The sequence below is a fragment of the Oratosquilla oratoria genome, chromosome 16 (assembly GCF_046742065.1).
Source record: "Oratosquilla oratoria isolate Oo_2021 chromosome 16, ASM4674206v1, whole genome shotgun sequence".
NCBI lineage: Eukaryota > Metazoa > Arthropoda > Malacostraca > Stomatopoda > Squillidae > Oratosquilla > Oratosquilla oratoria.
The window spans coordinates 47245412-47262301 of NC_134792.1; the positions used below are offsets into that span (position 1 = coordinate 47245412).

The 16890-nt window shown below is 44.9% G+C and overlaps 1 protein-coding gene across 1 annotated transcript in view; it reads right to left on the reverse strand.

The window, feature by feature from the left end:
- Positions 1-218: 218 nt before the first annotated feature.
- The window catches only part of bbg (PDZ domain-containing protein big bang), a 277607-nt gene continuing 260935 nt past the window's right edge, over positions 219-16890 (reverse strand). The window contains exons 5-10 of the mRNA XM_076199723.1: positions 5016-8329; positions 4538-4699; positions 2837-2965; positions 2220-2400; positions 1915-2058; positions 219-1626 (exon numbers count right to left, since the gene is read on the reverse strand). Of these exons, the coding sequence (XP_076055838.1) occupies positions 1451-1626; positions 1915-2058; positions 2220-2400; positions 2837-2965; positions 4538-4699; positions 5016-8329 (4106 nt within the window). The 3' untranslated portion in view covers positions 219-1450. The remainder of the gene's footprint in view (positions 1627-1914; positions 2059-2219; positions 2401-2836; positions 2966-4537; positions 4700-5015; positions 8330-16890) is intronic.

Here is a 16890-nt window from a genome sequence, read left to right on the forward strand (position 1 = left end):
TAGAGGAAGTACACTGGAGAAAATGAATGAGATAATGAAAAAGAAAAGGGAAATAACACGAAAAGAAGCAATTATTTTCATGCTAGAAGGAGTGTAGTATGCATTAAATAGATGGAGAGATAAACCCAAAGGAATTGTGGTAAGAACAAGAACAAAGCAATAATCACTACTATATATATGTATATATATATATATATATATATATATATATATATATTTAAATATATATATATATATATATATATATATATATATATGTATGTATAAAACAATGATAATCATTGCTGCCTTGATTTTCAATTACTTGAAACTCGTTCTCCCACAACAACTGGCAATGGTACTTGGGCCCTCCCATAAATCTCTGGGGATAAACTTTAGACTGCTGCTTTGAGTTTCACTGACTGGAAACCCACATCCCCACAGTAGTTGGATATGGTCTTCAGACCCTCCCATAGGCCTCTTTGGGAAGAAACTTTCGACTGGTGTCTGTGTTGTTTTGGTGAGGAAATGTTTCTGTCACCTGCTGAAAGTTGTAGGAGGGGAGGAGTCCCTAGCTGTCAGCTCTCCTTATGTGAAGAGGTGGAGGAAATACACTTGAAGATGAAAAGTGATCTTGAGCCCAATCTAGTGTAAATATAGGTGAGGGGTTGACAGGTTTTGTTGATGCTTCTCTTTGATTTTCATCTTGCAAGACCGCCACTTACAGACACATGTCACTGGTCTCCATGTATATACAATATTTTTATGATTTACCTAATTATAGTATACATGAAGGGAGTTACACTAGTAGAGTTCTGTCTCTTATTCTCTGGTCATACAGATGTGTATGTATGCACTTACATTATCTACATACATTACTGTTTTTTCATCAATGGGCTTTTTTCCTTTTGCAAAAGGTCCTCTTTTCCTGTCTCCATTATAAAACTCCCTCAGAAGGTAAGTTCATCAGTCATAGAAAAAGCATTCTGTCTTACACTAATGATAAATAATTACTCTTGGAAAACTTATTACTGTAAAGATAATACAAATGAAAAAGATTATCACTGACTTGGTCCAGATGAATTATAAAAACAAACATTATAGTTCTGTCTATTCTCACAGACTTACTATGACTAAATCTACATTGACCAGGACTGGCACTAAATTCAAGCATAAAAATTCAACAATGTGTAATACAATAACCAATTGAAATAGTTGTAATAAAAATGACTGCTAATTCTATAATTCAATATTTCATTTATCATTCTTTTAAAACAATATCATACATAACTCTTAAGTTCTAGCACTAAAGGACTATCATATGACTGTTCCCACTAGAGAAGACAAGCTCTATCTGCTTTAAGTAAATAGTATCATTGGCACCAACTGAAATATGTACAAAAAAACGGGCATAAAATGCTATGTGAGAAGTAAATACAGTGGTCTGTTTTCCAAGGGACTTTCAACTCCATCACTCCGTCTTTGACTGCTCTTCAAGTTTGCGAATAATGAGAGTTACAGTTCCATCTGGTAGTTTCTTGAGGAAGTTCCATGCTTCAATTCTTGCCATTGCTGTGACATCCACACCATTGACACTCACTAGTTCATCACCCACCCTCAGCACTCCACTCTTGTCAGCAGTCCCTCCTTAAGTGGGAAAAAGAAAAGAACATAAAAATTACCAACAGATTTCCATAAACAGTAATGATATAGATAATAATGGAAAACAATACAGTACTAATAATCTATCACTGATCATAACCAATATACTAACCTAGTAAAAATAGAGGTATCAATGAATCATTACTTAGGAAGACAATGTCAAAGAATAGAAAATACCTGTATTTATATCTTGTAAATTAATTTTGTGAATCTTATTTCAAAACTAATTCCTTAAAGTAACTGCAATTAATGAAACAGCTTTCTTTTACATACCACTAAATATCTTTTTGATCGTCAGAGGTCTGTCACCAAGAGGTGAATCCTTCCCTCCTTCTAATGAAAAACCAAGACCTGCACCATCCTTGACCAGTGTCGTTACCATGGGAGGGCCTCTGGGTACTGCCAAGGCTGCAGCATCTGGTTGAGAAATTACAAAAAAGTCACATTCCTTTCTCAGTTAATGACACCCTTTACACCTTTACACAAATCATAAACACAAAATGGAAGTCTTTTTCATACTTGACACCCTTTACACATTTACACGAAGCATAAATACAAAACCTAGGTCTTCTTCATACCTGAGACCAAACTTTTGCTATCCATAGGGGATTCAAGAATCTTAGGTGGCCTTGGAGTAGTGACATGATTGATGAATGCTGTGCGGTGACTTAGTACAGCATCTCCGTCAGACAATCCCGATTCCTGGGGAGTTACTGAACGACTTCTAGATAAAACCAAAACAACCTCAGGTCGTGGGGACTGCAATAATAATAAAAAAAAGTTCATGTTATATATCTTTGCAATGGGTACTGGGTGTGTGTATGCTTGGATTCCTCCTTGCAAGGGAGAGAAGCCTTTTGGTGGTTATGTATGTACAACATTCCTACAGCAAATATTTAAGATAGAAATAAAGCTACCATCAAAGTACCAAGGGACAGGGAAAGATTAAAGTGGAATGAAGAGGAAAAAATCATAAACAGTGTATACCTTATTGTCATTAATTTCATATACACAAATGTGTCACTAGTTCTAAGTAATTCTTTACCATTTCATATTGGCCTCTTAGAATATTCTGAATTATTTGTAATAAAATTTTTACAGTCCCAGAAAAACTTATTATGAAAATATATATTAGAAAAAAGGACAATAATTCAGGTTTCTTTTCATAAAAATCCATGCAATACTCCAAAATTACCTTGAGTATGGTCAGAGCTTCTTTGTGTGTCACCCCTCTTAAGTTTTTGCCATTAATGGACAAGATTCTGTCTCCTCTCTGGATGCGACCATCACGATCTGCCAAACTGCCAGGAATAATCTTGTGTACCTGAAATAGTAATGAGTTGATAAATACATGTTTTGAATATGGAAACAGAATGGCACTGCCTTCTGGACTAAATGAATTGATGAAGCTCCTAATAACTACAGATTCTCCAGGAATGATGAGGGAAGTACAACCAATTACAACATATGAATGGTAAGAATTGCATTACCTGTAAATGTATCATTGTGTACCATGCCTGCATTATCTGTGTGTTTCTACATACATACATACATATACCAAAGGCTTTTTCCCCCTACACGGGGGTAGCCAAAAAAGAAAAAGGCATAGAAACCACTCCCACCCATTCCATTTCCTATACAGTATATTCCACTCCCCTCCACCCTCCTCCCTCCCTCTTATATTGGCACCTCCCTGCATCCTGTCCACTGCCCTGGGTCAGAAGCAAGACCCTCCATGCAGAAAAGGAGAAGACGGGGAGAAATCCCTTTGGGCTGCGTCAATTTGTTTTTTCTCATACATGCTTCCTCACCCCACCATCCCCCACCCACTCCCCCTCATGCATCACAGCCTCATCTATACACAACCCCTCTCCATTCACCCCATCTTCTGTCCTCTCCTGTCCTTCCTCTACAGACATTCCTCTCTTTTGTAAAGCCCCTTTCACCCCATCCATCCATCTCATCCTAGGACGCCCCCTCATATTCACTCCTTCCACCTCTGCCTTCCACACTTCTTTCATTAATATTTCTTCACTCATTCTTTCCATGTGTCCAAATCATCGTAACACTCTTTCATCAACCCTATTTCCCAGTTTCCTTTCCATCCCTGTTCTCCTCCTCACCTCCTCATTTCTCATTCTATCCAGCCTAGTAACCCCTATCATACTTCTCAGACATTTCATCTCAAACACATTCAAACTCCTTCTCTCTTCCTCTCTCATGTTCCATGTTTCTGCCCCCCGTACAATGCTGTTGGCACAATCACTCCTTCATATAACCTCCTCTTAGCATCCATTCCCAGATGTCTATTTCTCATTACACTTTTCAATCCACCAAGGCATTTACTCGCTTCTCTCAATCTACATTCTACCTCCACCCCCACTCCTCCCTTTCCTGCCACATTTGCACCCAAGTATCTAAAACTATCCACTTCCTCCAGTCTTTCACACTTAATGCTCACTTCCAGCCTGCTGTCAATCTCTCCCCTTGTACATCTCATCACCTTACTTTTGCCCACATTTATCTTCAGCTTCCTTCTTTCACACACCTTTTCAAACTCTGTCACTAACTTCCTCAATCCCTCCTCTGATCCTGATACAAGCGCAGTGTCGTCAGCAAACAACAGCTGGCTCACCTCCCACTTTTCTCTATTTTCTTTAATCATCTCCAACACCTGACCCACTACCCTTGCATTCACCTCTCGCATCACCCCATCCATGTAAAGATTGAACAGCCAGGGCGACATAACACATCCCTGACGAAGTCCCACCTTTACCTCAAAACATTCACTCTCTCCATTTCTAATCCTAACACAAGCTCTACTACTCTCGTAAAAACTCTTGACTGCTCTTAACAGCTTTCCCCCTATCCCATATATCTGTGTGTTTCTACTTACTGTAATTTCCTTTGTTTCATAGTCGGCACCTCCTGCTAGGGTGATGCCAATGGAACCTTGACAGACAATTTCTCGGTGCAGAACCACAACCAGGATCTCATGTGATGGAGTGCCCGACTCTTCCAAGGACTGGTTAGCCTCGTCAATCAATTGTGCAAGTTCCTGTGCAGAACAAGGCAGTAACAAAAACATAAATAAGTTGGGATTGGAAAAATAATAATAAAATGAGTTTGCTTGTGTGTGTGTGTGTGACATGAGTTCGTATCATTCAGTTTAGTTTGGACAATTACTGCTACCAGTACCATTCCCTATTACTTCCCTAAGCCTATCTTTAGATCTTCACACAACTGGGACTAAAGTATATGAATCATTACATAACTTTCACTCCTCATAACTCTAGAAGCCAAAAAAATATGTGACAGAGGGGGTGTAGTCATGTTTGTTTGCATATAAACATGAGTAAATGCAAGGCACGTACCTGTGGTGAGATGAGAGACGTGGAAGAAGCCAGCGAAGTGATGGAACCGTACTGATCCCTCTGTCCGGAGGTCAAGGAGGACACAGACCCGTACAATGCCGAACCGTCTTCGCTGGCGGTCGAGTCCAAGGAGGACATTCGAGGATGAGATGTGCCTGTGCCGACACCACTCCGCCTGTTCCCGAAGTCGTGGCGTTCGAAGGCCCTCATGATATCAGAGACCTTTGGGGTGAAAACAGCTCCAGTCCGACTGTTCCCGACAACGGAGACTCGTGCGCGGGAGAAGGCTTCCAAGACCTCCTTGCTGGCCGTTCTCGAGAGAGACCCCGAGTCCGTACTATCCAAGAAGTCTTCCCTGGAGTCTGCTGACGATGCTGTTGGGCTTAGGGGCTTAGGGGGAAGGTAATGGTTTTCCCCCTCGAGAGCACTGAGGTTCTTGCTGCCTTCAATCAGACTTGTAGGGCGGGACGGGATGCTCCCGTCATGTCTTTCCCGCATCTTGATCCCGGAGCTGCTGTACTCAGGCATAGACAGCTTCCTGTCGTGTCCTTCGTGGCGGGGGAGATCGAGATTCGAAGCAGAACGGGATGTCTGGCTCTCTTCTTCCGCAAAGGTTTCCTTTATCCTCCTGCTCTCCGTGTCACCCACACTTTCGTACGTTGTCACCGTAGTTCTACTCGATATGGACGAATACTTGTCCTTAGTGATGAAGCTCTCCCCTTCCTCGTATACGGACGTGGGACGAGAAGTTCGTCTCTCTCGTGGAGCAGCTGTGGGAAGAGGAGACGCATCCTCTTCTGCCCTCTGCTGCCAGCTTTCCGCGAGGGCTTTGAAGCCTCTTGGTCGACTGGATTTGGTCGGGGATGTAGGTATATCCCCCAGCAGCTCTGTGGAGGAGTCTGATCCATGAGAATTAGTCTTTTCCAGTATATTACCCAAACCTGTATCTTTTCTCTTCCAGGATACCCCTATATCTCCATATGACTTATTGTTTTCATACGAGTCTTCATCTCTGATATGTCTTGCCACAGTAATTGGGATTTCGTTCACAACATTGTCCACCTTGTCACTGCACAACTCATCGAATTCATCAGAGATTTCGTTCATGTAGGCGACTTTGAGCTGGGCCTCCTTGTACATGTCACCGTGCTGATCAAAATAAACAGGCTCTGCAGAAACCTTGATAGCTTCATCCTGAGTTTTGGGAACATGAATAACCGATTCACGTGAGTTCCTCCTGGATGAGTCTTGGGAGGATCGGCGTGATGACGACGACGACGTGGAGTCCGCTGAAGCCTGTCTTGGCACATGGGCTTTATTTTTCCGGAGATCAGAGTCCAGCTTTTCAGTAAATGGGACTTCTTCGTGTTTCTCGTTTGGAGTTAATGGCACCTTGGGTATAATATCTGGCCCAGACTGGTCGTCACTATTACGACCAGAACTGCATTTGGCTGACTTGAGAACATTTCTCCTGTTTTCGGCCTCAATACTTCCAGGCTTTAACACGCGATGGCCGTCAGAATCCTCAGAGGGAATCCTTGACAGCAAACCCTTCTTTGAATTCTGCGTTGGAGTTCTGCTGCCTCTGTACAGTTTCTCTGGAGTTGGGGAGACAGAGGGTGATGAAGACGTATCCTGTGACAAGTAGGACTGGGCTGAGCTCACAGCCGAGTCATTGTCGCTGTCTTCGGTCTTCCCCAGCCTGGCTTCAATCATGTAGCTTTGATATGTACTTGGATTACATACATTATCATTGGCAGACCTACTGTCTCCGTATTCTAATGAGAGGTCTAGGCTTGATGAAGCAGAGGAATAGGAACAGTCACTATAGGCAGATACGTTTCGCCTTAAAGAAGTTTGTGGACTAGGAAGGGTATTGGGGGTAAATGCGGACTCTTGATCTTGGTATTCTGTTACGCTTTTATGTTTGGAGGAAGGGGAATATTTGGTCAGAGAGTATGGACCGTGCTGAGTTTTCCATGGGGGAGTGCTTAGAGCAGGAGAGCTGGAACTCTCATCAGCTGAAGACTCATTGCAGACTGTATTAGGAACGGAGTCATGTTTACTGCTGGACTTGGTGTTTCTGGGAAGGGACATTGTTTTCAAGGCTGCGGTGGGGGGAATGCTCGAAATCTTGGGCAAATCAAAGGAACTCTTTTCCGTCTGACATTTGCTCTCTGGTATGACCAAGCCACGAAGCTTGCTGATGCTCTTTCGCCGCTGTTCGATGAGGTTGTTGAGTGAGGTTCGCCTTTCCCGGTCTTCAGGTTTCTCGATACCATATTTATAAACGCTTGGTCTGTCATAAGCCCCGATGCTGTGGCGCTTGGTAAGCGATGGCTTACCAATGTCGATCATACTCTGTGACCTGGAATGAAGACCTGAAACTCTGGAGTCGTCAGCAGTTTTGGTGATGCGATGAGTCTCCATTTCTTCCCGAACTGGCTCACATTTTGAATAGGATTCTCTTAAGCTACTCTGGCAAATGTCTGCCGCACTGGATGCAGCAGAAACTGGTCTGACGTTTTCTTTGGATTCCGACGCGCTGACATCAATCATGGAGCTAAATGTGTTGTATTTGCTCAGACATGACGACGAGGCGCTGGAACCATTGCTTTTCAGCGTCTGACTTCGAGCGAGGGATATCTTAGATGAGTTCCCGACTCTGACGTCATCCTCTGTAAAAGCTCGCTTGAGAGATCCACAACCATTTTTATCTGGCGTCTGGATGTCCTCAATCTTCCTTGATTTCGGGTATGGCTGTTCTGTAGAAAACATGGCAATCTTGTCTCTCACACTCTTCCCACTCTTCTCATCCTGTCTTCGCCATCTTGAGGAAAAACTGGACGAAGAGGTTCTGTAAGAACCGGAATCTTTTGGTCTTGCTTCGTCTGTAGTAGATGACGAAGAGCTGGAATGTCTTTGCTCCAGGGTTTCGTCATCACGGTCAAAGGAACTGTTGCTTGCAATGCTGTTGGCTTTTGATGACGGGGAAGCAGACTTGGGTAGAGCTGGGGGTGGGCTTGTGGGTGTGCCGGGCGCTGATCTCGAAAACTGTGAACTCAATTCACTGTACCCCGAGTGGCTACTTGTGTTGAGATCTAACTTGGCATACCGATTATACCTCGACAGTTTGTCTGGAAGGGATTCTGTGAAGGTGTTTGGGAACTCATGCCCGTCTGGTGGCAACCTCTGGAAGGAAGTTGGTCCCACTTGGTTGCATGAGGAGTACCTCTGTTCATACACTGCCATCTTGCCTCTTCTGGGATCACTTCCAGTATCGTTCTTGTGGTGCCCTTCTTCGGTCAGTACCACTGCAAAAGAAAAATGAACATTAATACGTTGATCAAAGGTTGTGCTTGGATGGTCATGGCATACTTTATTATACCTGTTACCATTGCTGGCATGAGAACCTTTTACAAATTTAGCGGCTAGCTGGAAGTACCTGTCAATCCTCACGCAGCCAAAATCAGGTCAACAAATACCAATCATCATTATGAATGCAAATACTCATTCACAGAATGTCACAGGTTACAACATTTGGGTTGGAAACCAATGTCAATCACTTTATGAAATTAAGATAAAGTAAAATAGCCTTTTACTTTTTATTTACAAGTCAATGAACTTACAATTAATTTGAAATACGAATGATAATAATTACACGGCTGGATGGGCTGTACCTTGTACACCAGGGTACAATCTAATATCCACTTAAGGTCTGCCCTGTCGTCATTTAGGTAATTTGACACTTAACGAGGAATGGAGCTTGACATTTATATCACTGTGCATGGGCAACCAAAGAAGGTGATGGAAGGAGTAGAGGGCAGACGACCAGTAGGGAGACCTAGGTACAGATAGATGGATGGAGTAAAGGACATGGAGAGGGTGGTACCAAGAAAGGACTCGAAAGAATTGGTAGAGGATAGAACCATCTAGAGAGGCATAGTGAAAGCTGTGAAGGGCGGTCCGGCCTTACAACCAACAGAGTAAGAGTGCATGGGCAACCCCAGCAACATGTAGCACCAAGGGTCAGGTTTGAGAGTTTGCAATAACAAAGTCAAAGCAAATCATGATAAACAACCGCTCCCCCAACCCCCCGCCCCACAGAAAAAACGGATGGTTTTATTCCAATTGATACGGTAACAAAAGACAAATCAAACACAGCAGGTAACTTCCCTTGATTCTGAACGCCTGCCAATGTGTAACGGTCAGTTAGCTTGGCTTACTAAATGAATGGATTAACAAATACCTAAAAAAATAATTATAAAAATAAACAATAAAAAACATATAATTACAATAACAATGATAAGAACAATGATGATAATAATGATAACAATGATAATAATGATAATAATAATGATAATAATAATGATAATAATAATAATAATAATAATAACAATAATAATAACAATAATACTAATAATAATAACAATATTAATAATAATACATATATATACTCCAGCTAGGGCGTGAAAAGCTATAGAAAATGCCAGATTATTTAATTCAATTTATCGAACGCTGCCGTAGCAAAGGGGCAAGATATCCAAAGTGGAAGAAAAAGACCTGAAACTTCAGGGAAAAAAAGGAAGAATTGGTATTTTGTATAGCTGGCTGGCTACCCAATATTGTTTATCATTCTATTCCAGTTCCCTTTCTGCATCCAGCCTCGTTATGGTCTGGCTTCACAAAACCATTGATCGGTCACCCAACAACTGTGTTTCTGGGCAGATGGTGGAGGCGTGGGGTGGGTAAATGGCACTTGATTTTGTCCCTGCTGACCTCCACAGGCCAGCCCCTTTCAGGGACAGACAAGTCTTTCTTCGTGCTCGGGTGGGGTGGCGGGGATAATCCCCGTGACGTGAGAAGTCATCCATGCGCCCCTCTTCCACAGGCACGTTGATGCAAAGTGGCCCTTCGTCAATGAATAATGAGTGGTAACCGGACACAGTTGTTTAAAAAAAAAGTAACTAAAAACAATGTAAACCTATTTGTGCCACAGGGAGTGGTTGTTTATTTCCACGCACTGTTGGGAAATAGAGAAAAGGACGCAACAATGCACTCGGAGCGAGTGTAGTCTCGCACTGATGGAGGTCTGGATTGTCGGTACTGATGACATTGTGTTGGTGCTGATACGATCGGAATAGGTCAGTGTTGCTGCTGGTATGGGTCAGTGCTGATAACGTGGGCTGGTCTTGGACACCATAAGTCATGGCCACGAGGGTGAGGGTCAGATGGTAATTGTGGAGAAAGCTTGGCCACAGTCATGGAACGCGTTGCTGTGTAGGCCTATTCACTCTTAGTGTGTGTGTGTGTGTGTGTGTGTGTGTGTGTGTGTGTGTGTGTGTGTGTGTGTGTGTGTGTGTGTGTGTGTGTGTGTGTGTGTGTGTGTGTGTGTGTGTTTGTGCGTGCAAGTGCGGGTGGGGTGTGGAGGAGGGGGGCGTCTTGATGAAAACATCTCGGCCTTGAAAGGGCTCCAAGGAACCTGAAACCAGACTCTGGTTACTGGAGCAGCTTCTCACTGACGTTGCACCTCGTGGTATCTCATCCTTGGGGATATAAGTCACGATATTATAACACGGATTCCCACGCAGCTTCCTCGACCGCATAAAAATAAAAGCTGCCTACTTGTGCACGTGAGGCCTTCCTCCATGTGCAAGGACTCGTGGGGTGTCAGGATTTACTTACTACTGCCCGTCTCCATCAGCGACCAATCTAAAAATAACCGCATATGCAGGCGTGTTTTTCTTTGCACACTTTAAGGAACTTGAAAAAAAAAAAAAAAACGCTGGAGGCTAATCCAGAAAGAAAAGAAGGAAAGGCACAGCAACCAGAAGTCATGTGTAGGTGTGGAAGAGGTGTCGTGGTAATGTTTCTCTGGAAGAGTCCAAGTCAGAGGTGGAAAAATCCCAAGGGCGGGAAGGGACAATTCAACACCGCCAACTTAACATCACCGACTCGCCACCACCTACTCAACACCAGGACAACTCACCACCTTCTACCAGGGGGAAGAGAGTTCTAGTGTGACGATTACTGTTTGTCGACTACGATCAGTTCCTAGTATCACAGTCCAACGCCCCACCCTACCCCCAAACATGGTGATGACTGCCGATAATATTTGGAGTGAGGACAGGAATCATGGCGCCAGTAGCCTGCATGAGAGTCATGAGAGAATTCAGATCAATAGATGAAAGGCTTTGCAGATTTAATGCTGGCGTTTTCGGTCACTGTTCTGCACAACTCCACTAGTTGGACTAATCAGCACTGCGCATTTCTTCCAAAGCATAGGGAGATCCTGTGTACTTCTATAAATTCCCATATAAACCCAGGAGATATATTTCACGTTTTGAGACAAACTGTCATGACACTTATCAACACTGGAGTCTCATTATGGCTGCCTACAGTACTTACTCATGACTAGGCCTAAGTATCAAAAAGACTTTCACTGACTCTCTCTACACGCACACGGTCGACGTAACCGATGTCATCCCTCCTCCTAGCCACCAATGCGTAGTTCCATGAGGCGGAATCATTCTAGCATTCCACGCACAGTGAGGATAATTTAGACGAGACACCAATCGTCAAGAAGCCGCCACGCCAATCGGCCACCTTACCTCTTCTGTCCCCAACCCAACCCTTGTCCACGGGTCAGCAGTAATCCCTTCACAATTTGATCCTTTCTCAACCCTTCTGCTAATCGTACAACCTCACTCTAATCAGGACCTCCTGTCCCTCCCCCCAACCCTTCACGGTCACATCACCTCACTACCAGACAACCGCGCCTTGCCGTCCAGGCATTAAGCTCGTTAAAATTCTTCTTGGCATCCAATGTCACTTTCGTCTCTGCGCGTGATCACTCCGTTCCCTTGTGGCATCGACAGAGTCCGGATAATAGAGCGTCGGGTCACGTGACCGCCCAACGACGCCAGCGCCTCCCGCGGACACTTCCCGCATCCGCCCCGCGCGGGAATGCGGGACACAATACCAAGGTGACTGGCTCGCACCAGGGGGGAGGGGAGGAAGCATCCTTTCTCAAAGGCCAGGTGGTGACCCCGTCCTTCCGAGGAATCCTTCCTGCCCGCCCGTGGCCATCCTCACTAATCCTCCCGCCCTCATCCACCCAAATCCCCACCCCCCCACACACAGTCCAATACCGCTCCACATCTGTAGTTTACCCTCAACCCTACATCCGGTCGTTCCGGGTCTCGCCTCGCCCAGCTGGGGTCGTCAGTCGTGCCCACTCATGCCTCTAGTAGGCTTGGAACTGTACATGAATTTGAGGCTAGGTAGGATTAAAAAAATAAATAGAGAATAGGAGACGGGATCCAAAGAGCATTGCTCCTTTCCTGTTTACTACAATTAGGTAAATATAATCAGGTAAGCGCACGCGCACACACACACACACACACACACACACACACACACACACACAGAGTTTTCCACACAGCGTGGTGGATATCTGGAACAAACTGGATAAAACAATAATGTGTGCAAAAACCATACACGAATTTAAGAGCAAACTAGACACTGCGAGGTACAAAGACAGGACACCATGAGCATAGCTCCCCTTCCCATAAGATACCACTCGGTAAAACTACCGTAGGTGATACACACACACACACACACACACACACACACACACACACACACACACACACACACACACACTCGTAACACAGACACACACACATACACTCGTAACACACACACACTTGTAACACACACGCACACAAATACACGCATAATAATAATATAATAAAAATAATAATGCTGATGATAATAATAATAATAATAATAATAATAATAGTAATAATAATAATAATACTGATAATAATAATAACAATAATAATAATAATAATAATAATAATAATAACACACACGTGTGTGTAAGCGTGTGTGTGTGTGTGTGTGTGTGTGTGCGCGCGCGCGTCTGGTCACCTCACCATTTCTGCAGACATTGCAAGCGAATATAATCACCTTTGCCCTTTATGCTTGAGTCCGTATATTCGATTCTCTCTCTCTCTCTCTCTTTCTCTCTCTGAGCTCAGTAGCCTACAACAAATTCAAGTAGGATGTGATCGTTCTTCCCCATACATAATGTATATTAATCTAATTAACAATTTCTATTTCTGTCAACCAGGAGCAGTATCACTGGACTGCAACTTCCCTTCAATCCTGTCAATTCGTCTTTATGCTGGTAAATTTGTCAGACAGAGAGAGAGAGAGAGAGAGAGAGAGAGAGAGAGAGAGAGAGAGAGAGAGAGAGAGAGAGAGAGAGAGAGAGAGAGAGAGAGAGAGAGAGAGAGAGAGAGACAGAGAGAGAGAGAGAGAGAGAGAGAGAGAGAGAAAGAGAGAGAGAGAGAGAGAGAGAGAGAGATTCCCCGTGACCCCTCATTGCGTGCGTGCGCGCGCGCTCGCGTCGCTAGGGAGCGTTGCTCCCCCTTGTCCTCAAGGTTCCTTTCGCTGTGGCCCAAGAGCCCTCAAGCAGCGACCTCGACACCTTAATCACGGTGACGGCGGCACCGTGACACGTTTTACTCACCATTTCCCCCCCACCATTCGATTCAGCTGAAGAAGTGGAGGGAGAGGATCTTCATCGACCGAGACCCTCGACCTTACCTTACCTTACACACACACACACACACACACACACACACACACACACACACACACACACACACAGACACACACACAGACACAACTCCTCACACACGAGTTGGAATAACGGCTCGCAGCGCAGCGATACTGATATGTGTGTGTGTGTGTGTGTGTGTGTGTGTGTGTGTGTGTGTGTGTGCGCGCGCGTGCGTATGTGTGCATGTGTGTGTGTTATAAATATTGACGTAGGTCTTCAGTACAAGGCCCCCCCCGCCGGCCCCCGCTCCTCCCGGGGGCGATCACCCGTGTGAGGTCACCCTTTGGCCTGACCCCCGTCAACCGTCAACCGTCCGCCGACATACGACCGAGATTCCACCGACTCAAGGCGATGACGTCACCATTGCGGTGTATGTGACGTGTACGGTCGTTGACAGCGCTGACAATCACGATAAGCGGTTAGGTTACGACCAGGTCTTCAAGGTCTACCCTCTCCTCGCAAAATACCCGGATTTCGCTCTTATGGGCTCCCAAAGGCTATCCATGTTTCTCAAAACATACGAAATTCGCTCTTACGGGTGTTCGGGAGGACCTGGACAGGTACACTATGAACAATCACATCATACAAGCTAACACCCGTTGACCTTTCCTTGATCGTACATACCATTTTGGAGAGATAAATAATAACAACTCTAATCTGGGAAATGTTGTCCAGGGTCACAATATGCGATAAGATAAGAAAAATCGCAATTGTCCTTCTCGAACTACGCCTCTTTAGCGGTCTGCGGTGACAATGCTGCATATCATCTCAGGAATTTATAACTGGCAAGTCTATTGAGCTCAACGGGTAGACACCCAAGCATGAAACCGCAGCTAGGCATGTGTGCTTACACACACAAGCACGCACGCACGCACACACGCACGCACACACACACACAAACACAAACACACAATCTTGTAAATTTCTTTAATCTTCCTACTTTTCACGCATACAATTTAGCCCTTACTGGAGAGAGAGAGAGAGAGAGAGAGAGAGAGAGAGAGAGAGAGAGAGAGAGAGAGAGAGAGAGAGAGAGAGAGAGAGAGAGAGAGAGAGAGAGAGAGAGAGAGAGAGAGAGAGAGAGAGAGAGAGAGAGAGAGATAGAGAGAGAGAGAATGCGTGGCACTTGTGGACTGAGAAAGGAACTTGAAACGGGAGAAAGAAGTCAGACAACGATCCGAAGCGACTGTCAGCATAAAAAACTTAAAACCTATTGACCACACCAACAAACCTGGCGGGGAACCATAAGAGCAACTGTACATGGGTGAAGATGATGAGAAAATACGAGTTAGCAAAAGCCTTCAACCCGTTGAAGCAGATAAGAACTCATATGAACGGGATAAAGCATAACCGCTACGAAAGGACTGTCGATAAATGTGATATGTGCTCTAAGTATAAAATCACGAAGCAAAACACCATAAAACTATTCGCAAGAGAGACTCTACAAGAAAAAACACATTATATAAGACTATCAGATAACACACACAGACAAACAGACACTCTCACTCACTCACTCACTCACTCACACACACACACACACACATACATACACAAACAGGGGGCGTTTAGACGCACACGGGAACGCGCGCGCGTGAACGCACGACTGAACAAGCTCGTGTTTCGCTTGACTTAAGATGCTCCATTGATTAGCTCAGGATTGGCTCTTGTCACACTGACCCGTCCTGCCTAGCCGTCCTCAAGGGAGTGCAATGTCGCTGGTCCCCTCACCATTTCAAACAGGGCTGCAAATTTTTTTCGAAGAGACAATAGTTCACAATTCCATCTTCTTTTGTTAAAGTCAGGTATTAAGAGGTTCGAAGTTCCTCAGGTTGGGTAAGTAGACAAAAGATTTGGTCACAGGATACTTCTGGACCACTGGACACGGCATAGGAACGGCTCGCTCGCGTCTGCTGTGGTTCTATCAGGGTGATGCAGGCAACTTGTTGTTGGTTGGGGAAATATTCCTTTACGTACATGCTTGTAGTTTTGCAGCGGGTAGGTTGGACTGGGTTGGGTTGGGTTGGGTTGGCCATGGTTGGGCTAAGTTGGGTTGGCCATGGTTGGGTTAAGTTGGGTTGGCCTGTACTTGATGTTCTTCCCGTTATGAGACCCCCGTCTCCGACGCATGAAAAGAATCCCTCATGGTCACGGCATGTCATAAGCACTCACTAAGTGGTTCCCTCCCCAAGTGCCAAAACTCACTCCCTCCTCCCTCCACTCTCCTTCTCCCTTCCCTCTCTCCCTAAACACACACGCGCGCGCACACACACAGATAGATTCTCTCCCTATAGAAACCCGTGAAAGGATAGATGCCTCCCTCTTCTTCCCTACAACTTCCCCAAGTGACTCGATAAGAACTATGGAACCGCGAGTCCGTGGCAAAAGCGACGGTGCGGTGTAAGGTCCCCGCCCCTCACCCCTACCAACGCTTTTGCTCCCTTCACCCCCCTCCCACCGTAGGATGGTTATTTCCTCCCCCCACAACGCCCACCCACCCCCTCCCTTTATGAACACGGACGGATGCAGTTTAATCGTCTTGAGCACGCAAGACTCCGGCAAATAGGGGAAAGACTCAAGTGCAAGCAGGAAGACAGCCTCGGGAAAAAAAATCCGCAGGTGGTGGTGGATATAGGTGGCAGAAATGGTGGTAACGATGCCAATGTTGGCGACACTAGTAAAAATGGTTGTAGTGTTGTTGTTGCTGTTGTTGTGATGGTAATGATTGTTGTCGTCGTCGTTATTGTAAATAAACTACTAATGACGTCATGTCGTCTCAACCTACCAAATGGCACCTTTTTTTTTCTCCTGTTGTACCTGCCGTCGGGGATTCTATTTATCTATGTGGAACCCCCCACCCCCTCCCAACCACTCAGTAACGAAGGTCTCAGCCTGAAGTAGTCTCGAGTAACCCTTTCCGTACCAGTTGCTTTCTTTTGTGTATTCCTGCTGCCGCCATTTTATTCTATTCATTTTCATGGCATCCCGACTCGACATGATGACGTTCTCTTTTCAGTCTTTCTTCTGGCTAACACCAACATTTTCTATTCGTACGGGGTTTAATAGAAAAAAATCCGGATAACGCCGGGTAACGCTCTCCCGTCCAGGGTTGTCTCCGAGCAACAGTAGTCCTCCTCCTCCTCCTCCTTCGGCAAAGTCCACCCGATACAGCACGAGGTCGCCAAAAGATCTCCCATCTGCGGTGGACGTACGGTAACCCAATTCGCAAGTTCTTGTCCCCCTTCT